Source organism: Sinocyclocheilus grahami, unplaced genomic scaffold, assembly GCF_001515645.1.
Source record: "Sinocyclocheilus grahami isolate Dianchi unplaced genomic scaffold, SAMN03320097.WGS_v1.1 scaffold469.1, whole genome shotgun sequence".
Classification (NCBI taxonomy): Eukaryota; Metazoa; Chordata; class Actinopteri; order Cypriniformes; family Cyprinidae; genus Sinocyclocheilus; species Sinocyclocheilus grahami.
In genome coordinates, this window is record NW_015505648.1 from 155038 (window position 1) to 178643 (window position 23606).

General features: G+C 37.7%; 2 protein-coding genes across 3 annotated transcripts in view; both read right to left on the minus strand.

Moving 5' to 3' along the window:
* Positions 1–1142: 1142 nt before the first annotated feature.
* On the minus strand, positions 1143–6442 carry atad5b (ATPase family AAA domain containing 5b). 2 transcript variants are annotated; one of them, XM_016235482.1, is made up of 11 exons: positions 5557–6442; positions 5309–5459; positions 4455–4845; positions 3269–3357; positions 2989–3134; positions 2716–2869; positions 2355–2510; positions 1992–2143; positions 1701–1794; positions 1565–1629; positions 1143–1378 (listed from the first exon to the last, which is right to left on the minus strand). In XM_016235482.1, the coding sequence occupies exons 1-11, from the start codon at positions 6202–6204 to the stop codon at positions 1151–1153; spliced, it is 2274 nt and encodes a 757-aa protein (XP_016090968.1). In that variant the 5' UTR covers positions 6205–6442; the 3' UTR covers positions 1143–1150. The 2 variants fall into 2 exon arrangements, with proteins under 2 accessions (XP_016090968.1, XP_016090967.1); XM_016235481.1 differs by having other exon boundaries at positions 4455–4848.
* Positions 6443–6836: 394 nt separating this feature from the next.
* The window catches only part of LOC107553303 (polycomb protein suz12-B), an 18801-nt gene continuing 2031 nt past the window's right edge, over positions 6837–23606 (minus strand). Inside the window, exons 4-16 of the mRNA XM_016235496.1 lie at positions 22050–22118; positions 16485–16534; positions 16298–16383; positions 15881–16112; positions 15111–15219; positions 14895–15000; positions 14516–14690; positions 11607–11695; positions 10086–10229; positions 9577–9734; positions 8542–8740; positions 8300–8379; positions 6837–8173 (exon numbers count right to left, since the gene is read on the minus strand). Coding sequence (XP_016090982.1) covers positions 7873–8173; positions 8300–8379; positions 8542–8740; positions 9577–9734; positions 10086–10229; positions 11607–11695; positions 14516–14690; positions 14895–15000; positions 15111–15219; positions 15881–16112; positions 16298–16383; positions 16485–16534; positions 22050–22118 — 1798 coding nt within the window. The 3' untranslated portion in view covers positions 6837–7872. The remainder of the gene's footprint in view (positions 8174–8299; positions 8380–8541; positions 8741–9576; positions 9735–10085; positions 10230–11606; positions 11696–14515; positions 14691–14894; positions 15001–15110; positions 15220–15880; positions 16113–16297; positions 16384–16484; positions 16535–22049; positions 22119–23606) is intronic.

Sequence of the window (23606 nt, forward strand, 5' to 3'; positions counted from 1 at the left end):
CTGTTTCTGTATGTTTCTACAAGTTTTGCAATAAAAAAAATAATTTAAAAAAATAACTGAAATTATACGCTAAAAATGAAACCAAATCCGCCAGCAGGTGGCGGCAAGTCACTAATTTTATTACTGAATCATTCATTCAATTGATTCGTTCAAACTGCTGATTCATTCAGGAATGAAGCAAGTGACTGTCTTTATGAATGGGTAATCGTGAATCACTGACTCGCTAGATTCGTTCAGAAACGCATCATTGAATGAATGAAACTCAGCTGTGTTTGCTTCCAGATGGCTGAGCTGTTACTATATTTGGAACTATTTTTGTTGATGAAATAGAGCAAAATCAGGCAGTACTTGTTTATTGAACTGTTGTATTAAATCAATATCACATTTGCAAACTCCCTTAATAACTATTAAAAGTTGTCACTCTCCTTATCGCGATCTGTGGGCACACAAAAAAATAAGAGCGTGCGAGTTCTCAAGACTCAAAAGCACGTGCAAATGATATGGTCCGTCATCACGTTATAAGCGCGGAACCTGCGGGAATAAGACAAAGTCCCTTTAAGGGCATTCTATAGTCTTTGGAATGAGTAGAATTGTTATTAATAGCCGCAATCAGACGCCGAAATTCAAGTTCTGCTCTGTGTTCTCTGCTAATAACCTGACTGTGAATGATGCGAGCGGCATCACTATGTTGTCACTGAGAAGCTGCAGCCGTGGCGGGGATGATTTTTGGTACAACAACAACAACAATGCGCTAAAAGTTTCTTTTCCCCTCATTTTTTCCAATTGATGGAAATCCATAATAGACTCGCTGCAATTAACGGAAAAAGAACTTTAATCCCTGCAACCACAGTTCAATTTGTAGGTAAATATTATAATCGGATAATGCCATAATAATAATACACCCTCAGTGTATCATAGTACATACACTGTATTACAGTGCAGTATGTTACTGTACTAGTAGAAAAAAATATTTGAGGATGCATGGAATGGGCACAAGCTGTTGTAATCAAATATTCTAGATTGCTAATAAGATTTAAGAGAGCAGCAACACGTAACAAAGCAACATTGATCTAATGCACGATCATGCAAAACGAAAAACTTCTAGAGACTGACAACTGTTTGCATCTCTATAATTTCATGTGCAGAAAACTTATAGTAAAGGCTTTAGTAAATAAATATGAGTCTGGCTCACTTGGAGTACGTTCTTGAGAATTTGTAGTTCTGTGCTCCCTCCACCACTACAGACCCAGAGCTGAAGCTGGAGAATACTCTGTCTGATATCCCCCTTATTCTGACACAGCAAAAAGGCCACGTCCTCTGGATCAGTCCTCATGTTCTCCACCACACACAAACACTGCAGATAGCTCCTGATGGTTTCCTAAGTTTAAAATGATACATCATATTATTACTTCAAATAATTATGAACCTATCTTAAATAACAACAACGCCATCAGATAACAGCTCATTTAAACAAATGCACACCAATTGTGAACAGAAGTTTCCCATGTATGTGGCATAAAAAGGTGTACAATAATATTTGCTTTCAAATATTGGTTTTTCTCACCAGTGAAGGAGTTTGGAAATGGATTTCATCTAAATGCCCCTTAAGTCTTCCACTAAATGATGGGTCTGTGAAGAAGAAACATTTTAACAAACAAATAAATGCTTGAGTGCATTTTATGCAGTAAAGCATTGCTCACCATTGGTTGTCAGAATTATTGGTCTTTTGGTTGTGCTCATGAAAGTCTTAATAGCTGCAAGAAATCCAACATCTTCAGGGAAAATGACATCAACCTAAGGGACACATTTAACATTGGCAGCACATTAAAAACTTATCAACAAGTAAAAAGGAGTTTAAATCAGCAAAACCAGTTATTTATACTAATAGACAATTAATTTATTCATTAATTCTGATGCTTTTATAATCATTTAACACAGCAAATATACAAATCATGAAGTGTTATGTAATCCGTTTCAGCTTCCACTCTTACCTCCTCAAATAGTATAAGTGACATGGGGACTGTTCGGCTCTGTCCAAGTGAAGTAGGACCTTTAGAAGGGCATGTTGATTCTTGATCACCTTGTCTACGGTCCTTAAAACCAGACACTGATCTCTGAAGCCCATCTGGTTTCAGTTTGCCAGCTGTTGTAATTACATTTGTGATGAATAATCAAAATAATAACCACAATTGTTCATATTTATACTATCCAGTACATGCTCAATTATGATTTTTTCAGACGTTATACAAATGTGTACTTATTTTACCCAGACAAAGCAGAGACATCTATTAAATGCTGTAGTGAACCAGGCCCTTTTTCTTAAGTTCTTCTCAAACTAGTTCTAGTACACTTACCATGTATATAATGTTCAGGACCATCAGAGGTTTTACCTACAGACTTTTTGCTACTCAACTTGAAAAAGCGAGTGAGTTTTACTGGCTGTGGTTTAGTGCTTAGACGGGAAATGCTAGGAGAACTTGAAGTTTTCCTTCGATGATGATTTATATGGCCTGGATTTGTATGGAAAAAAAAAAGAAGATACAGTAAATGTTTTCATAATTATTCAGATTCAATCCACAAAATAATAATGATAGTTTTATCCAGTTTAATGAATGCGAGAATCCATGAGACTCCATTTAGTTTTCATCTGTGTAGGGATTTTGTGCAAAACGTCAACTAATTAAACAAGAATTCATATCGTATAAGTTCACTCACAAGGTGGATCAGGTTTGATTTTGCTTTGGTTAATGATTTCAGATTTGAGGGTTTTAATTTTCTGAATGTCCACCTGATGAGACTGAGTTGCTTCTGTCAGCTGGGAGAGAATGAGACGACCACAGCGCAGGGTTGAGCTATTCACCTCAAACACCTATGAGACCAAAAAACAGAGGAAGATACAATTAAGGCTGGTTAAACAGACAGCCAGGATTTTGCTTATTGTAATATTTGTAATAGCATTGATATAAAGAGAACATATTGGACTGAGACCTTGAATCCCAGCTCTTGTGCACTAGCATACACAGCAGCCGTTTTGCCCACTCCTGATGGACCAATCATGAGCACTGTGTTACACAGCTCCTGTTCATGGTCTATGGATACAGTATCACCTTCAAAATCACCACAGTCCCATGACTCTACAGGTAAAGAGATTTGTACACGCATTTCTCAGTTTTAGAAATTAAAGAAAAAAAAATGATTGACAATGTATGTTATACCATATATTGTTATTACAACAACTGCACGTGTTCTATATTGACAATTTCATTACCATGACTATTTTCTATCTTCATCCTCCTTTCTTCTTGTCGTCTTCTCCTCTCCTCGGTGTCTGCTCTTATTTTCCATTCTTTCAACCAGCTGCCATCAGAGAAATTAACAAAATGAGATACACTTCCGTATGTCAATATTGTCTAGTATATTAATAATTGGCCATTATTATTGTGTAAAATACTTACTTAAATACTTAATAAAACAGATTATTTTTATTTTAAGTGACATCATAATTCTAGAAAGTTTCTCTAAAAAAGTGGTTCTCAAGCTTTTTTACTTTAAGGCCCCTATTATCTACAATATTTTGTGTGAGTGTGTGTGTGTGTGTTCATATAAAATTAGTAACTAGTCACCCATTATTTAAATAGTGCTTTATACAATACAGATTGTGTCAAAGCAGAAATGAGCAAAATGTAAGAATTCCGTAAGATTTGAGAGCTGAATGTTCTTAATAGAACCAGTGAATTTACATGAATCTTCAAGGAATTTACGTAATAATGACTAAGGATCAGGACTTAAAATACATCAATTTTTAGTATAATTAAGTATTTTCTATAATTTTTCACTGAGGGCTAATAGTGGGCCCCAGCCCCCTGGTTGAGAACCGCTGTTTAGAATATGTTATAGATGTCTAGACAATAATGTCTAGAACAGCGGTTCTTAATCCTGGTCCTCGCGATCCCCCGCTCTGCACATTTTGTATGTTTCTCTTACCACTTCAGGGGTTTGTTCCATTCGACCGTAAGTGCCCTGTGAAGTGGACATCACAGGATATTCTGCCATGATTCCAGTGCGAAAGACGCGTATATGTTCCATTCAAAGGGTATTAAAGTGCGCAAGACGTGACTTCTATGCAAATCTCATGATTAGGGTTAAATAACCCTTCACACTTTTGGAGCAAGTTTTGTCTGTGTGTGGAGATGCTGCAGACTGTGGTGTAGCGCAAATCTGTGTTTTTAAGTGAACATGTCAATTGGAACAGTTCATTCATGGAGCTCTCTTTTAACGAGCTGGTTATCTAAATCAGGTGTGTTAAACAAGAGAGACATGCAAAATATGCAGAGGTCTCGAGGACCAGGATTAAGAACCGCTGGTCTAGAATAAACATGTTCATGGGTTAACTATCCCCTCAATTACCAGGCTATACAACAAGCATCTGGCATTAATGCAGTGACACATTTCACCTGTGTAGTTGCCCTACTGATGCAGAGTTGCCAATGACTTCACTAGACTGTTGAGGCTGATATTTATCTGTCCAGAGAACATCCTCTCTTCGTAGATGACCAGGCCATGCCTCCTGATGAACAGATTCATTCTGCACTGGTTCAGTGACTACAGCACAGAATGTAGTTTGTTGTTGCCTGCGTTTTGTTCGGCTCAGTCGGTTTCTGTACTTTGCATGAGAGGGGACCAAACCATCTGAAAACTGTTCAAAGTCCAACTTATCGGCAGAAACACAGCCTTTATTTGTCCTGTGACATTTGTATGTCCTGTCACAGGTCTTCTCCTCCAACTCTTGTTTTCTCTTTCTCTGGACAGAAGCTGAAAGATGCTTGGAATCATCCGTTTCATCTGCTTCTGAAAATCAATGGCAGACTAAGTCGTCCAACGTGGGGGGGAAAAAATACTTTTCACAAAATATATTAAGTATATTATAGCAAAATCATGTCAGATATTTTTATACCTTTTAATGTAATATTGACAAATTCATGTAACAAACAGAAAATTTTAAAGTAAAAAAAAAATCCTAAAATTACCTATATGCACACCCTTTTGTTTGAACTCAAACGCTTACTGAAAAGTAATTATAATCCTCTAGTCATTATTTAAGTAATTCTGATTAACCCTGAATAACAATCAGCTATTTCAATATGATTTTTTAGCATTGCTTGGTCATATTTTATTGGCTTGGATTTTTTATACCCAGGGTAAGTACAACATAAAGAGCTATGTCTGTTACCTCCTCTTTTCAATATTGAGAGGTTAAGCTGAGAACAGGTGTTTGTTCTTTAAAAAAAAAACATGATTATTTTCCTACCCAAAGCAGAAATATCCTCCTTAGGTGCAGTTCTCTTCCTCAGGAGAAGAGTGAAGAACCTGTGGACGGGAAACTGCAAATTGAGTCTCTGAATCTCTTCCAGCAACTCACTGCTCATTTCATTGCCAAATTCATCTCTCCATCCAGATTTCTGAGGGGGAAAAAGACAAAAGACTGAGCAAACAAATTATTCTACTCTGAATAATTAATATTAATCTCTCTGGGATTTGTCCAATGTTAATGTTAACCTCTGGCAGATCAATCAAAAGGTCCTTGTCACTGGTGTTAATTCGTAAACAGCTGGGCAACACCTCTTTATCAGCTCTAAAATGATCAATGTCTTTTAAGCTTTTGTCACTTGAGCCACGTTCTGCTCTCTCTGCAGGAATGGGGACGAACTGCAAACTCGTATCGCTGCTCATCTTCTTTAATGTCAGTTTACTGCGTTTCATATATCCCTCGTTTTGCATTTGAGAAACTTTTTGCACCGTTTGTGAATGGTGTCCTTCCTTTCTTACGCTTTCTGTGGGAAGAGCTGGTGATGCAGGAGGAAGAGCGGAGTTGTCTTTATCGCCAGTAGGTATTGCAGCATCTGTCAATAGTTTTCCTTTACGGTTGTTCAGAATATCATCACAAAATGACCTGGACTCGGTGGTCTCAGTTACATGGGTGGGATTGTTTCCGCGGCCAGTGAAATTCTCCGATCTTTTTTGTGTTTTCGCTCGTTTTAGCCTGTTGTGTTTTGGCTGCACCTGCGTTTTGGGTCTGCTGGTCGTCTCTAGTAGGTTCTCCTTATAAAAGGTCCTTTTGTCGGAGACACTTCCGGAAGAGTTCTTGATTCTAGTAAGCTGAGGTAGAAAGAATCGTGTCTCCATTTTGCCATATATATCATCCATTTCTAAAATAAACACTGCAGCAAATAGCAGTCAGCAGTGCTATCTCTTGAAATACCATTGTTCCCGGTTGCCATTTCTGGCTTTTGATAAAGTCATAGCCCTACATTAACGAAGAATACAGTACACGTTTTGTGCCTTATAGCACTTTTTAATTAACTGGATTGGTAAAGATTTATAGTAAATTAGTTGAAGTCTAAAGTTAATTCTCGCGCCTAGCAAAAGGGCGCTTGCTCATGAGTTGAACCATCCAATCAGATTCCTTCTCACGTATGACGTTCACTCCGCCCATTGGATGATTGTTGCGAGGGCGTGGATTCTCGTTTTACGCCCGCCCCGTAGATAGAAACCACTTATCTATTTATAGAGAACATTTTAGAATAGATCGGTGATAGAAACCCGCTTCACGTTCAATGCACAGATGACAACGAAAGAAACCTAGCATTTACTATTAAATAAATCGTTGCTCTAGCATTTTGAACACTTGTTTCCTAAAAATGTTTTGTAATTCATGTGAAATCACGAGTCATGAAACATTGTAACTTCGAAAATGTACCCCCATAGCATTTTGAGCACAATTAATTAAAATCCATTTAAACCAAGCATTTACACATCTTTAATTTGTAAATAGTTTTCTTGTGTACACCAAACTTGTGCATTTGCAGAGGAAACAAATCGAAGGAGAAAGGATGCTGTATCTGATATACTTTGGCATGTACAACATTTGAACCTTGTAATAGCAACAAACTATTATATAACCACACACCCAGTATTAACAAAAGTTTGACATCACCTACATTGGATTGAAAACTTTTCTGGATCCCCACTTTAAATGGCATAATTAGGTGGGTTCACAAAGAGTTTTGAAACGAGGAATTCTAGTGGCTCAAACATTGGCAGTTCTCCTTTCATAAGTGTGCATTTATATTGCTAATTAACAAGAGAACTGGTATTAAAAAATATACAAAGATGCCATTCTAAGATGGAAAGATCTTCACACTCTACATGTGAAATAAGGAGCTGACAGACTGCAACATATATACCGATTGGTTCAATCTAAAACAGGTAAAAAAAGAGTATCTGTATGTAATAATAAAAAAAAGGAAATGTAAAGTTGCTTAGCTTTCAAATCCAATTTGAGAAACTTGAATATCAACTTAGTGTCCATATCAACAATTCTGAGTCTACAGCCACTGCATAAGTAGTAACACAAGTGCTACCATGTGCTAAATAATCACTGAAAGCACAGTGGTTAAACAAAATCATAAAATGTATACAGAAAAGGTCAACTAACCATACTCCCAATTCTACAGTAACTCACTTAATCGCATAATGGATTTTCAGAAAAAAAATAAAGCTAAAGATTATACTAAATATGGCTGCTGAAATGATACTGGTTCATAAGTATGACAAAGTACACTGGAAACGTTGAAAGATTGCATCAATTCAGTCAACAGCACTTGCGTCAGTCTGTAATACCAGCAGCTAACTCACTCAAGTCTCAAATGGGCTCCTTATTAATAAATGGGTATATGGGCAGACCAGAAATAGAACAATTGTTCTAAGCCACAGATATTGTTGATTGAGACTGATGATTCCATGGGATAAGTATGGAGCATTTGAGTTCAAACTAGATCTCGTTCATAATGTGTCTTGTAAAACCGACTGTTGTCAGTCTGACACTCCACTTTTGGTGCGTTTGCCATGTAGTGAAACACCCGTGGACACAGCGTGACCATTGCAAGTGGCATCTGATGACTCCTGCCCCTCCTCTAGTTCAGGAAGTGACTCCTCTATCTCCTTCATACGGGCCATGGCCCGGTCAATGGTTGCTGTTGTGACCAGATTGAAGTCATGCAGATTGACCAGGTGAAGCAGAAAGTTCTGACACAGATTCCTGCGGATGATGTATGGCCCGCAGTTCTCCACAAACAGCATGCTCGCCTGTCTCATCTGATTATCAGCAATGAATCTGGAGAAAGGACAGTTAGCAAGATAAGAACAGCACCAATGCTGGATGTTTTTGTAAGTCTATGATCAAGGTTCTAAAAATACAGTTAGCAAAAGGAAACGAAAGACAATATGAATGCATTTTTACCCATTCTTCATAACGTGATGATTCCACAACTTCATTACTTCCTTTTCTCCTTCATTCACATCTGTGAATTCTTCGATTTGCTTCAGGCAAAATGAAACATACTAATCATGAAGCATGAACTGAATAGTTTCAGTCAGACTCATAATACAAAAAAAATAAAAATAGCGTAAACTGTTCAATTCAAATGCAATTATCAAGTATTATCTTGTTGAAAATGATACTTGTTCGAACAGTCGACTAACCGTGGTGGTCTTTTCTCTGAGCCACTCTGGATCCCGCTCATCCTCACTGTCCACCTCCATCTCCTGTGGACGGAGGGGCATGCAGCTGTCACTGTGGAAATACAGACGATTATGTCCGCTCACATAAGTCCGCTGCTGCTCTGGCTCACCGTCCTCTGACTCTAAAAACTCAGACAGACTTGGCTTGATTCGCTTTGGCCTGAAAGAAAGTGAAGGATTAAGAAAGATCAATTAACATTTCTTGCATCACAACCATTTATAAAACAGGAGAATTTTGCATTTATCATGTAGCACACATAAGATTTTGTCAGTAAAAAGAACACTGAGTGACTAATGCAAAATCATACATTGATTATGCTTAACATGCCAACAATAAGTAAAGTCATGTAAATGCCTAAGCAGTGTTTTTTTATCAAGTAAAATTCATACCCCCGGTTTCACAGACATGGCTTAAGCCTAGTCCCAGACTAAAATGTAAATCTGAGCTGTTTCAACTGAAAGAAACTTCCACTGACTGATCTTAATATATATCAGCGCCTTTGTTTTGTCTATGTTTTTTTCTAAGGACGGTGTATAAAAAATTACTTAAATGTCCTTTTTGAACTACGGCCTAAGCCCAGTCTGTGAAACCAGGCCATAATGGTTTAAGCAAAACCCAACTTGCAGGTTTTGGCATATTTTCTACATTAAAACCTTTACAGGCATTCTGGCAGCTTATTCAATATGCACATCCCTGTATATATGTTGACATCAAAACTGGGGAAAGCTCGATTTAAAAAGCAGTTGAGCTTATTTTAAATAGTTGTCAGTGATGACAACACACTACTGCCTATAACAGGTTTAAATTCTAAATAAATAAAAATTGTGACAATGCTTTTTTTGTATGGATATATTATTTATAATAAAAATGGCAAAATTAATAATTGGGAATTTATATTTAATGCTGGGTTCAAACATAAAACTAAAATATCAAAATTACCCTGTAGTCTACAATAATAGCATTATTCCCAAAACACACTGAGACCTGTTTCATACCGACAAACAAGTATGTGGGTGACAGCTGTCCTCTTAACAGGGCCATTGCGGCTAAAGGCAAAGCCAGGCTGACTATGGATGTCTTGCGGATTGCCAACATATGAGCCATCATAGCACTCATTTATGGACACGTCTATCCGAGCACCTTTAGGATGAGGCTGGAAAACAGCATTCAAGAACAATAAGTTACAGGATAACAAACTCACTTGTAATTATTTCTTAATTGTTCACAGCTTATCGCACTTCTTACACTTTATTTTCTCATTCATGCATCCTGCTTCACTCTAATGCATAAATAACTTATAATACTGCATATGGACATATTTACATACCAAGATATATTAAAATCTCTATCTATAAACACTCTATATCATTGCCATGATATATATCATCATACCACCCAGCCCTATGTATAACTATATAAGGAATTTTTTATCTAATAAATTGATTCTATTCAACTTTTGGAATTAAACAGGCAGAGATTTATGAATGTGTCCTACTGTGCTGACCACATAGTTAAAGATGAATCTACTGTGGGAGAGTTTGAGGTGTTTCAGCAGGCTGTAGAGTTTACGGCAGTTGAGCGTGCACCAGGGACAGTGCAAGTCATCTCTGGCCTCTGTCTGCTGACGAGTATTATTGTTGTACAGAAACTGTGGACAAACAGAAATACCAGCATGCTGCATAAAGTTCTTGAAATTTGTTTTTATATTGCAGATGGTTCGCCAGTAAACCTACTGAGTAAATGTTGTACTACGCAGTGTTTAAAAAACAGCTGTTTTACTAAATTCTGCTGAGGTGAAATTCAGTGCAGTTCTGATACGTATCGTATCGTGGCTTTGCTGGTGATACACAGCCCTAGTCAAAAGTATAGACATGAGACGAGAGAGAACCATGGCTTCGAACTTTCGAAGTCACGTAGTGATGTCTGGGTTAGCTACATACATATCTGATTAGTCTAATATAGGATGAATTGGGATATTAACATTTATTAACATGCTGAACGCGCTCTATATTACCCGTGTTTAGCTTCATGCTCAAATGCAATGCCCCGATATTGACCGAGTTATTTGAGACGGCCATACTGCTTTTAGACGTTTCTTTTTTTAAAATACTGATCTTATAATAATGCAGCAGTGCTTTTTTCGTCATATTTGTTCAACAGTAGGCATACTTCAATTTAAATTGTTTTCATAGCCTACTTCATATGGCTTGATAATGTAGATGAAAATATAGCACAAATCTGCCATAAACAGCATTATAATGAGAACTTTATAGAAATCTAGCCTATAGTAAATTATGTCCTTGCCCGTGTTTCAGCGCGCTGTTATGAAAGCACATCACAGTGGGAGACTGGGAGCTCTCTCTCACTCTCGCTATAGCACGTAACTTAATGGCATTTCATGAACATAGCATTAGAATTAGAACTTTATACAATGTGAAATCTATAGTAAATTGTCTGCTTTCCTTGCCCGTGTTTCAGTGCGCAGTCTTGAAAGCGCATAACAGCGGGAGCTCTCTCTCTCTCACTCTCGCTATAGTGCGTAACTTAAAGTTCACTGGCATTTACATCCTTTTGTGCAGATACAAGTTGTAATGTTACATCTATGTTATGTATCTAAGTTATCTGATTAATATCATAGGATGTGTCATAGAACGGGCTTCAGTTTATTGGCATAAAGTCACTCTTCAGCTTCACCTCAGGCAGCCATTCCTTTTTAGATGCTTCTATTAATAACATTGCTGCATCATAATCATAATCTAACAGTGTTCTAATCATGTGTTCATGTTTTCATAGACAGGTTTTCATGTAAATTTTATTTTTAACATTAATTCTTTATAACAATCTTCAGATATTTTCATTATCTCCATTACGGCCATGCCCCGCCCCACGCCCCCACACCGTACTCGATTACTCATTTTTGAAACTTATCGATGATCGAAATGTGAAATTGCCAAAAATGCCCATCCCTACTTTGAACAGTGAAATATACATAAATGTACTATAATAAAGAGTTCATAATTCCTACCTGATAAAAGATGCGTAGTTTTTGTCTGGGTTCACAGGGGGACTGCTCTCTCCTGGTCTGCATGCTGGTGCTTACTGAATCCTTTGCCACTGAGAGAATAAAATGTTAAACACCTGTAGCATTTGGACCAACCAGACGCAATTTTTCATTAGATTTAACAAATCAATTATTCATTAGATTAACAAATAATCACAGACCCCTCACCCAATAAACATACTGGGTGCCAGCATGTCTGTGAACGACCCCTGGCCCCTGGTTACCATGGCAACCAGGACCCCTTAGCCAGATCAGAAACTTTACAACCTAAAAGTATGTAGAGAATTGTCCCCCCTACTCAGTTCTCTCTAAAACAGACACATACTGCTATAGGAAATGACTTCTTACATTAATTCATACACAAATTTTTCGATCATGCATATCCCTAGGTCATTGTTTATGATTACTACCTTCTTGTATATGGTTATCCATGTATTGTACAGGTGCATCTCAAAAAATTTGAATATCGTGAAAAAGTTACTTTTTTTTGTAACTTATTTCAAAAAGTGAAACTTTCGTATTGTCTATAGATTCATTACATGCAAAGTAAAACATTTAAAAAGTTTTTTTGAGTTTTTTATTTTTTATTTTGAGGATTAGAGCTTACAGATCATGAAAGTCAAAAATCCAGTATCTCAAAATATTAGAATATTTCAAAAGATCAATCAAAAAAATAAAAAAGAAGGATTTGCAAAACAGAAAAACTCAAATTCTTTAAAGTATGTTAATTTATGCACTCAATACTTGGTCGAGGCTTCTTGAGCACAAATTACAGCATCAGTGAAGTGTGGCATGGAAGCGATCAGTCTGTGGCACTGCTGAGGCACTATTGAAGCACAGGTTTCTTTAATAGCGGCCTTCAGCTCATCTGTATGGTTGGATCGACTGTTTCTCAACTTTCTCTTGAAAATATCCCATAGATTCCATATGGGGTTCAGGTCAGGCATGTTGGCTGGCCAATCAAGCACTGTAATATCATGGTCAGCAAACCACTTGGAAGTGGTTTTGGCACTGTGGGCAGGTGCTAAGTCCTGCTGGAAAAGGAAATCAGCATCTCTATAAAGCTCGTCAGCAGATGGAAGCATAAAGTGCTCCAAAATTTCCTAGTAGACGGCTGCATTGACTTTGGACTTGATAAAGCACAAGGACCAATACCAGCAGACGCCACGGCACCCCAAATCATCAGACTTCAGAAACTTCACACTGGACTTCAAGCAGGTTGGATTCTGTGCCTCTCCAGTCTTCCTCCAGACCTTGATTTCCAAATGAAATGCAAAATTTACTTTTATCTGAAAAGAGGACTTTGCACCACTGAGCAACAGTCCAGTTCTTTTTCTCCTCAGCCCAGGTAAGATGCTTCTGACGTTGTTTCTGTTTCAAAAGTGGCTTGGTAGCCCTTTTCCTGAAGATGTCTGAGCGTGGTGACTCTTGATGCACTGACTCCAGCTTCAGTCAACTCCTTGTGAAATTCTCCCAAGTGTTTGAAACAGCTCTGTTTGACAGTAATCTCAAGCTTGAGGTCATCCCTGTTGCTTGTGCACCTTTTCCTTCCCAATTTCTTCCAGTCAACTTTGCATTTAATATGCTTTGATACAGCACTCTGTGAACAGCCACCCCTTCAGTAATGACCTTCTGTGACTTACCCTCTTTGTGGAGGGTGTCAATGATTGCCTTCTGGACCATTGCCAAGTCAGCAGAATTCCCCATTATTGTGGTTTCAAAAAACAAGAGATACCCGGAATTTATACTGTAGGGATGGTCATTTAATGGGACTCAAATGTAAATATTCTAATATTTTGAGATACTGGATTTTTTACTTTTATGAGCTGTAAGTTCTAATCATCAAAATTAAAACAAAAATACTTTTGAAATGTTTTACTTTACATGTAATGAATCTAGAAAATATGAAAGTTTCACTTTTTGAGATAAGTTACAAAAAAAAAAGAATTTTTTCATGATATTCAATTTTTTTTAGATGCACCTGTATATGTTTTATGCATGCTTATGATAGATCACTAGTTAATATAACCTCACCTATACCATGTTTGGTATCTATGAGTTTGTATTTTCATGATCTAACTGAGAGTTTCATATACAAAACACCATGCTAGAGACAAAGAGTTGTAAACTTTCCCTCCAAAAGTTCAAGACACCATTGGCTCTCTGATCCCCTAGAGGTGTGACCTCGATAGAAGATAAAGGCCTCACATCAGCGACCCACCTTCAGTCAGCGGTTCTGTTAGTTTCTGAGAAGATGAGGATGTGAGCTAGAACGCTTCTGCAACCCTTAAGTCTGCGCCAGGCTTCGGCCTTGTCTTTACATTCACCAACGATCCTTGGATCTCAGCCAATGTCTCTCTTAGCTCTTCATCACCTTCATCTGGGAGAAAACTCTCCCGACCACCAGAGTCAGAATAACATCTTTTTGGAGTTCATCACTCTTCAAACCCGGAAGAACGTGATCATGACTCCTACACCACCGAACCTCCAAACCATCAAGACTTTCATCTGAGACTGCATCTGGACACTCGTTCCAGGCCAAGGCAATGCAAGTATCGTACATTTAACTAAACGAAACAGAGGTTTAGGATAAGCTGTAGACCACGTTATAAAACGGCACTGATGGTTTCACTCAGGTGGTTAACGGACTCATTTTCCATAACTGCATTCTCTGGTTTCTCTAACGGTTTCAGCCATCCACTTCCAACCTCCCCATGAATGAGTGATTTGTATGTTTGTTTGTCTAGATTAGTTATGTCTTTGGCTTTGATCATATATAATGGAACAAGAAACCTCACCAAAAATAAACACACAAAGCAGGCCATGACTGATAACAAACTTAAACAAGATCAGATGCTAGTTTGCTTCCTTACCGACATGTGCAGTTCGGAGAGTGCTGGGTCTGCTCTCTGTGGTGCTGGTGTCAGAACTGCGGGTGGAGAGAGGTTTGGCCACTGGGGCCATTGAAGGGTCACTGGGGTCACCTGTCCAGCGAAGGGTGAACTGCAAAGTGGGTCCCTGAGAGAAGGTCTCAAACGGGGGCAACCTCTTCAAAATACAAGAATCAACAGTTGCAATCTACAACTGTGACTGAATGAAATCATACATCTACTACAATTTGGGAAATAAAGCTTTTTTTCATAAGAAAATATGACTAGATTTGACTGCCAAGCAACACCCCACTGGTTTTGTCTAGAACTTTCAATGCTCAACGGGAAAGCTAGCAGCTTATTTCCTCCAGACATAACCAACCTTTCCATCCAGTATGGTCTCCCATGTGGCCCTCTTCTTGCTGACTGGGCAGTCTTCAATCTGTTGCATGGAAACCTCATACTCTCCATCCAGCAGCTGCAGCCGTCTGAAGGACAATCATTATTCAGCTATACTGTGCAGTTTTTCCATCACATAAGGAATTTTCTGGCAGTTCTAAGTAAAATAAAGCCTTTTAAAAACACGGCTAGTACTAACCTGTTTTTATCAAAAACAGTCATCTGAGCAACAAATGTTTCAGGGATCTCTCCGTCACCTCTGTGGGATGGGTTTCTCTTCTTTCTGGATGGGAGTTCCTCTTTTACATCTACAAATAAAAGCATCAGGACTATTTTGTTCCATCTAGCATTTGTGAGGCTGAGGCTACAATAACTACAGAAGGCAGTGCTCAATTAACTGTATTGACTATATTTGAAAATGTAGGTGCTGACTTTAATTGTTCTTCACATCATCATGGATAGACGACAGAAAAGGTTCGATTTCAGTCAGTCACTCACCATCAGATTTTCTGAAAAAACATGATACTTCTTGAAACTGTCATCCATCTCCTTGATATATGGATATTAAAGGGCTAGTTCACCCAAAACTTAAAATGCTGTCTTCGCTTTATCACCTACGTTGTCCCAACCTGCATGACGTTCTTTATTCTGTGGAGCACAATATGTTAAAAAAACGTTTTTGTGCTCATAATCAAAGTCAGTGGGGTCCAAAGAAAACTGGACCCCACTGACTTTCATTGTATAGACCAAAATATCTTCTTTTCTGTTCCACAGAAGAAAGTCATACAGGTTTGGAAAAACATGAGAATGCGTAAACGATGACACCATTTTCATTTCTGAGGGAACTCTCTTTAACCTAACACACTTAAGCCATGAAACAAATGAGGATGAAGTCTGCAGAACCTTTACACAGCATTCAACACTTTTTTTTAAACCGGTCACACACTGTGTGCATACACTGCCACTCACCAATATTCTCATCTGTCTCACAGTTGATGAAACCGTTGGGGTCTCTTTTGCCTGTACGAGACACCCTGAAGAGAAGGGAATAGGATTTGACCATGTGACTGTTACTTGGCTCAAACTCATTGCTGGACACCAGCAGGGAAGGGAAGGCACCAGACTTGGTTTGGCTGAGATCCGGGTTCAAAGGCACCTGCTTTTTCCCTGTAGGCACTTGCTTTATAGGGCAGCTGACATCCTATGGGAGCAAAATGACCATCAGAACAAAAAGAATGAGATCTTTAAAGCGGCATACTTTAATTAATTTATTCACTTATATGTTTTATGGGATAGCTCACCCAAACATGAACATTTACTTGCCCACAAGTCCCTCCAAACCCAAAATAACACATTCATATAAAATAACATGAAAGAGAAGCTCACCTTACGCTTTTTGTGACAGACTTTGACAAGTAGCACCTCAAGTGAAACTGAGTTTTGATCATTTTCTGAGTTTAGACATGGCTTATCTGGTTAAAGAACAAAATTATATCAGAACCCTAAAATGATGGTTGTACATTAATATGATAATTCAGACGGATTGGTACACTTTAGGCAAATTTAGACTCACCATTTTTGTGAAAGAATCCAGTGAATGTCAGTTGCAGATGTGAAGTCAAACTGAAATCACAAATGAAACATAACTAAAAATCACCATTTGGAACCAAATGATCGCATCACATTTTCCTGTAACACCAATGAAAACTACTCAGTCACTCTGAAACACAGTCTATCTGAAAAGAGAGGACCAATACCATCTCTATCTAGCAATTCAATTGACTACACAATTTTGGCCAGATTTTTACCCCACTTTGCTGACTGGAAGAGTCAACACTAGTTGTCAAAAATCAGAACCACTCTGCAAATTTTGGGCAGTTGGAGTTGACAGATTGCATAGAAAGTTGCATAATATATGATGGGTACAGGTTTTTTAGCTTTAGACTATGACTTGATTCGATCGGAGGATCTCAGACATATTGATATTTTGAGCTGATTTTATGACAATATTGCTTTTATTTGTTGTGTCTCTCCTAGCAACGAGGCGCATATTTCAGCATCAGTTTGTAGTGTCAGGACTCAGGAACAACTTGAAAGTCTGTTAGTGTATGATCCTCAGTATGCAGGGCTGAGGTCCTGAGCCTGAACTTTTTTCCGGGGGCGGGGCAGCAATGACTGTGGCAACTTTAACATTTGAAAGGATACTATGGCAAAGTTATTGCTTTCTTTATTCAAACTGATTTTTTTTATGACTATATGGTTGACCTGAAGAATGAAAGCTGTATCATATACACTTGGAAAATTATGAGCTCTATCACCGCTTATCGACAATCATGTCGGTGTGACAATACACTTAGCTCACGAGATGAGACAAAATACTTGGTTCACTAGAACAAGACAATATTTTAATACTATTTTTAAGAAATTTTCAATGACAAAATATTTGTCTTTTAATTACAAAATGTAAAACAATGCAGTTGTATTTATAAATATTTTAACTAATCTAGGGCTGTAACTAGGGATGCACAATATATCGGCCACCATATCCGTATCGGCCGATAAATGCTCATTTTTTCTGTTATCAGTATCGGCCTGATAAGAACATTTGGCCGATATCTTAAAGCCGATAAATAATAATTGGCTCAAATAAAATATCAAAACCAAGAAATTACATGATTGTATTGAACAACATTGTTAAAATACATAATGTACTATGCCAATACATAATATGTTTTAAAACATTATGTATTAAAACAAAGACCTGCAGAGGGCGCCAACGTTTCACTTTACAGCGTGATTAAACAATGTTTAAATCCATTTAATTTTAATATTTGGCCACATGTAGAAACTTTTATTTTGAAATCGAGATGTACAATACATGGCATATTTAGACATCGGTTGATGCAGGGCTCGCAAAAAAGCTAGTCCGACGTCCCGGGGCTATTGTGTTTTCCAGTCGGGCTACCAAAATGTATCACTGCCCTGCCCGACGGGCTATCGTGAATAGTGATATAAAATCCCTTCCTTGATTCGCGTTGTTCACTCGCTTGTAGGGGTGAAATGGATCATAGATTATCATTTAGATGTGTTTCTGAGTCTTACCAATTTAAACATTCAAGCGTTTTACACCATTCATGCGCATGAAGAATTCAGTTCGGTGCTCAAAGCGCGCACATACAGAGCGGCGTTTCAGGCAGAGCACGAACACAGAATTGATTCCTCTTTTGCTTGAACGGACACATACATGCACAATTATCTGAAAATAACTATCTCGGCAAGTATTTTCATGTCTTAAATGAACGTAAACAGTGGAGAAAGAAATCGCACGTGCATCATTATATTGGATCCATGCATTCGGTCTTAAAGGAACACTCCACTATTTTTGAAAATAGGCTTATTTTCCAACTCCCCTAGAGTTAAAACAGTTTAGTTTTACCGTTTTCGAATCCATTCAGCCGATCTCCAGGTCTGTCGATAGCACTTTTAGCTGTAGCTTAGCATAGATCATTGAATCTGATTAGACCAGGGCTGTCCAAACATCTTAATCGTTGTTTTAACGATGTGTGATTTGGCGTTATCGAGTATTTTGCAAAAACTTTTCAAAACACCCCTACAGAGTGCACGCTATACATAACATATTATATATTTATACCATTTCATATAGTTAATCAATATCAAACAAAGAGTGGCTTTTTTTTTATGAATGATTACAAATGTGAAATGTGCTAAACAAGAAGTTAATTAAGAGACATACAGGTGCATCTCAATAAATTAGAATGTCATGGAAAAGTTCATTTATTTCAGTAATTCAACTCAAATTGTGAAACTCGTGTATTAAATAAATGGCAATGAATGTTTGTGGCTTACCCTCCTTGTGAAGGGTGTCAATGATTGTCTTCTGGACAACTGTCAGATCAGCAGTCTTCCCCATGATTGTGTAGCCTAGTGAACCAAACTGAGAGACCATTTTGAAGGCTCAGGAAACCTTTGCAGGTGTTTTGAGTTGATTAGCTGATTGGCATGTCACCATATTCTAATTTGTTGAGATAGTGAATTGGTGGGTTTTTGTTAAATGTGAGCCAAAATCATCACAATTAAAAGAACCAAAGACTTAAACTACTTCAGTCTGTGTGCAGTTTCACAATTTGAGTTGAATTACTGAAATAAGTGAACTTTTCCACGACATTCAAATTTATTGAGATGCACCTGTATTAGACACTATGAATCAAACGTTTAAATGACTCGGTTCAATCGCAATGACTTTCTTATTAACAGTGACTTTCTGCCCCTACTGGCGATTTAAATTTCACATTCAGGGTATCTTTTATTATTTAAATAATTTCAAACATTTTATGTTTAATATATCAAAACTTTATGCATGTGCAATTGCAGGTTAAATGCATTCATGTTCTGCACTAAACAGTAGTGTGTAAATACATATAAATACCACTTCAGATGCAGCGTTTGTGTTTCCTCTGCATTGCAAAGATTAATTTTGTTGATACTGATTTGCTTGGTAAAAGCCCAAATGTCTTATTATTCTAATTCACTGACTAAATGTAAGAATTTGACTCAAAAGATAATGGACACTTTTAGAAAAAATGGCTTTACAAAAGGAAAAAATGCCCATAAAATGTAAAAATCAGTTTAAACTTATTGGAAAAGATTAATTTCTATCAGTGTGAACTGACCACCACACAGATTATGAAGAATATCATAAACTTTAGGAGTCCGCTGTCTATGGTAGTCCTTAAGATATCAGCACAATAACACACTCCGCAAAATATAGTCTAATTATCGTTATCGATAAAATCCCAGAAAATATTGAGATATTATTTTTTGTCAATATCGCACACCCCTAGCTCCAACCCTAATTAAACACACCTGAACCAGCTAATCAAGCTCTTACTAGGCATAGAAACTTCCAGTCAGGTGTGTTGAGGCAAGTTGGAGCTAAACTCTGGGACTCTCAGGACACCGGCCCTCCAGGACCGAGTTTGGACAGCCCTGGATTAGACCGTTAGCATCTCGCTCAAAAATATTTTTTGTATCAATATTTTTCCTGTTTAAAACTTGACTCTTCTGTAGTTACATCATGTACTAAGACTGACGGAAAATGAAAAGTTGCGATTTTCTAGGCCGATATGGCTAAAAAAAAAAAAAAAAATAAAACCCAACAAAAAAAACAAATCCTTTTCGGGCCACTCTAGGCTAAAACATAAAATCAAGTGGAATACACAGCACACTGTTCAGCAGTCCACCAGAATATTTGGACATTTTAACACGCTTATTGGAAGTTACCTAGCTGGGGACTATTTTCAGGCGCTGCATAATATCATGACGCCAGAATGAGAGTATAGTTCCTAGTTAAATAGGAAAAATATCGAAACTCTTAGGTCATTTTTGAGCGAGATGCTAACGGTCTAATCAGATTCAATGATCTATGCTAAGTTACAGCCAAAAGTGCTACCAACAGACCCGGAGATCGGCTGAATGGATTCGAAAACGGTCAAACTCAACTGTTTTAACTCTAGGGGAGTTGGAAAATGAGCCTATTTTCAAAAATAGTGGAGTGTTCCTTTAAAGGGGCAGCGACCTATAAATACCTGCTGTTTAAGCGCCACCTGCTGTCAGAGAGTGAAATTTGCATCTCATTCAGCCCGTCTGCTGTTTTTGTTTCATTCAGATTTTTTATGTAGCATCACAAAACTAAAGTCAGACAATTTTGTTTCAGTTTCAAATTTTTACAATCTAAATAACATGTATGCAGCATCTTTGTTTGGATCGTGATTAAAATACACAGGCAAAACCTTAGTTTACTTGTATGGAGAAATTTCTTTTATTTGTATTATTTATTTATTTGATTTGGGATTCGTTTTAAAATTTCAAGTTAGTATATTGTTTGACATTTTTAATTTCACAAAGTAATGTGCAGCTTTTTGGTCTGAGAAATAACAAAAGGACACCTTTTTAAAATCTGTCTTAAATCTAATTTTGTTAAAAAAGAAATTGTGAGAAAATTGTATTGTGAAATCAGTATCGTGAATCATATCACATCGTGAGTTGAGTGAATCGTTACATCCCTATATGCTACTAGTTTTTGCTGTGGTAACAAAGTAGTAAATTGTTATTTAAATAATAAGTGTTACTTAAATAATAAAGAACCATATTTTATTTACTCATCTGAAAAATGATCCGATCTGTGACTCAAAATGTGATATGATAATGTAATATAATCCAAACCATTTATAAATAAATTTTTGGGCTACCAAAATCTGAAGAATGCCTGCCCGAAGGGCTACCAGGGATTTCGAAAGTTTGCGAGCCCTGTGGTGTATTCTCCTGTGTTGGCAAAGGTTTATAAATGATTTACATTACAAATCTAGTGAGATAATGCACACTGTTTTTCCAGATGAATGTTAAGCAATTCAAATTCACAGCATATACAGAGGAAGAGTTTAGCCCCTTTCACACATACAGTACTGGTAAATTGGTAAGTTACCATTAAGAGATCATGTGTGAACAGGACCTTTTCAAAAATCCCGGTAAATTTGTTCTGGCAATCATATCGTTTTATGGAGATGACATGATTACTCTGAGCTGTTTACAAAGCTCTGCTGCTTTTTAATTAGTTATTCTATGTAAATATTCGATAGATGGACATCTTTGACCATTGCGCCTAGCAGCTTTTTGTTGCACTTCTCCATTCATCAGGGCTGCGACTCCGCAATTGGATACTATTATGCGCGTCTCATGTTTATAAGAGCAAAACATTTTGATTTGCTAGTAATGTTAGTTTGGTTGAGAGTGAAAGCTGTGCTCCTCTCATACCATTGGTAGGCGAACTCATGGACTCGAAAATGATATCAATCAACAAGATTTTTTTTTTTTTAAATGTAGGACTTTTTTTTCTGCAGCCAAACGCTGCACGCCGGAGATCCGGCATGGTGCCGGAGAACTTTAAGCCCTGAGTATGTTTAGTGTATAAAGCCCAGTTTTTCCTCTGTAACCATTTACAAAGTCAGCAAGCCTATGATGCCTATTGTTAAGATGTTAAAAGTTGTGTAGTGTATTCCAACCTTTAGGCTCATATTTGTGTAACAACACAGCATGAAAAATATCTGTAGAAGACCAGTACCTCTGAGACTCGGGCTCCCCTTTCATTCTCTCCAAATTGGACAGCAAATCATCCACTTTAAATGTTTTCCTGAAGAAAAAGGCCAGTTTATTCAATAAAAATGCTGTAAGCAAAGCAAAGCAGTAGGGCTGCAAAATGATTAATCGCATTCAAAATAAAAGTTTATGTTTACATACTATATGTGTGTGTGTACTGTGTATATTTATTATTAGGGGTGCTCCGATTGATCGGCTACCGATCTATCGGCTACTACTATCGGCCGATAATAACGTTGGGATGATTGATCGGCGGTCTCTAAAAGGCCGATCTCAAGCTGATGACGCTGCCGTGAGAGGTTTGGCACGACATCTCAGTCTCTGTCCGGCGCGGGTGAAATAATTATAATGCTGAATGTGAGGTACTCACTTTCATATTTTTTTATTAAATAACTTATAAAGTAATTTGAAAACCAAACAGTGTGAGTGAATCACCGCGTGCACGCTCTCTTTCTCTCTCAAAATATGCAATTGGCTTCAAATCACCACACATCGCGTCTGTCTATAAGCGAGCTGCACGCTGCACAGTTTACAGGAATTTTCACTTGCATAGTCGAGGCAGTGTCACATCATCACTAAAGTTTATAAATTGCATTTCTTTTTAATTCTTGCCAGTGTTTAACCCTTCAGCGTTCGCACGCTCTCCTGGAGACTGAGCGCTCATGCACACTGGCAGCGAGCACACATAATGCCAAGTTCACACACACACACTCCGTTTGCGGTGCGTATGCGGTGCATATTTTTTCCGCGCTCATGTTAACGGATTAATAAAGCATTCACTGCACACGGTTACGGTCCGGCAGTGCGTTCCAGTAGCGGCGCGTCTGCAGCAGTGCAGAGATCGTTTCCACACCGAGTCTATTGCTGCGCTGCAAGCGCTGAATTAAAGTGACAGCGCACTGTTTGGAGTAAATATAAACATGGATTGACACGAAAATGTAGTAATTACACCATAAATGCATATTATTAAAGTCTACTGTATTCCACAGTCAACACATATGGCTTGTTGGCTAGTTTTAAAGGAAAATAGCACTTTTAGATAAACAAGGCAATAATAGATGGCACTAGTGAAGGTAGAAAAACAAAGTTCTTTATGAACTGCAGGATAGCTTGTAATAAAGATTTCAATGCAAAAGAAAAAGCCAGTAGAGCTGACTATTTCTGTCAATGGTAAGTTTGTGATAACGTAAGAAAAGTTTAAATGTTTTGCCACTTGCTTAAGCAACTTCATTAATAAATCTAGAAGTAAATGCAAAAGTAAAAAGCATTATATAATGTGTTGCTTATATTTATTGAGTTTAAACATGTCTGTGAAAGATTGTATTACTGTACTGTGTAAAAAAAGAATCACAATGTTGAAAAAGCATTTTCAGTGACAATGTTTGGATTTGAAATCAAAATAATGGATAAATGTTGTGTTCGTAATAAACAGCCATGGGTCAGTAGTGGACTCCTGTGTGAAAGCACAGTCCGTGCTGCTTCCCCTCACAAGAGTTACCAAAGAGGGGAATCCCCCCCCCCC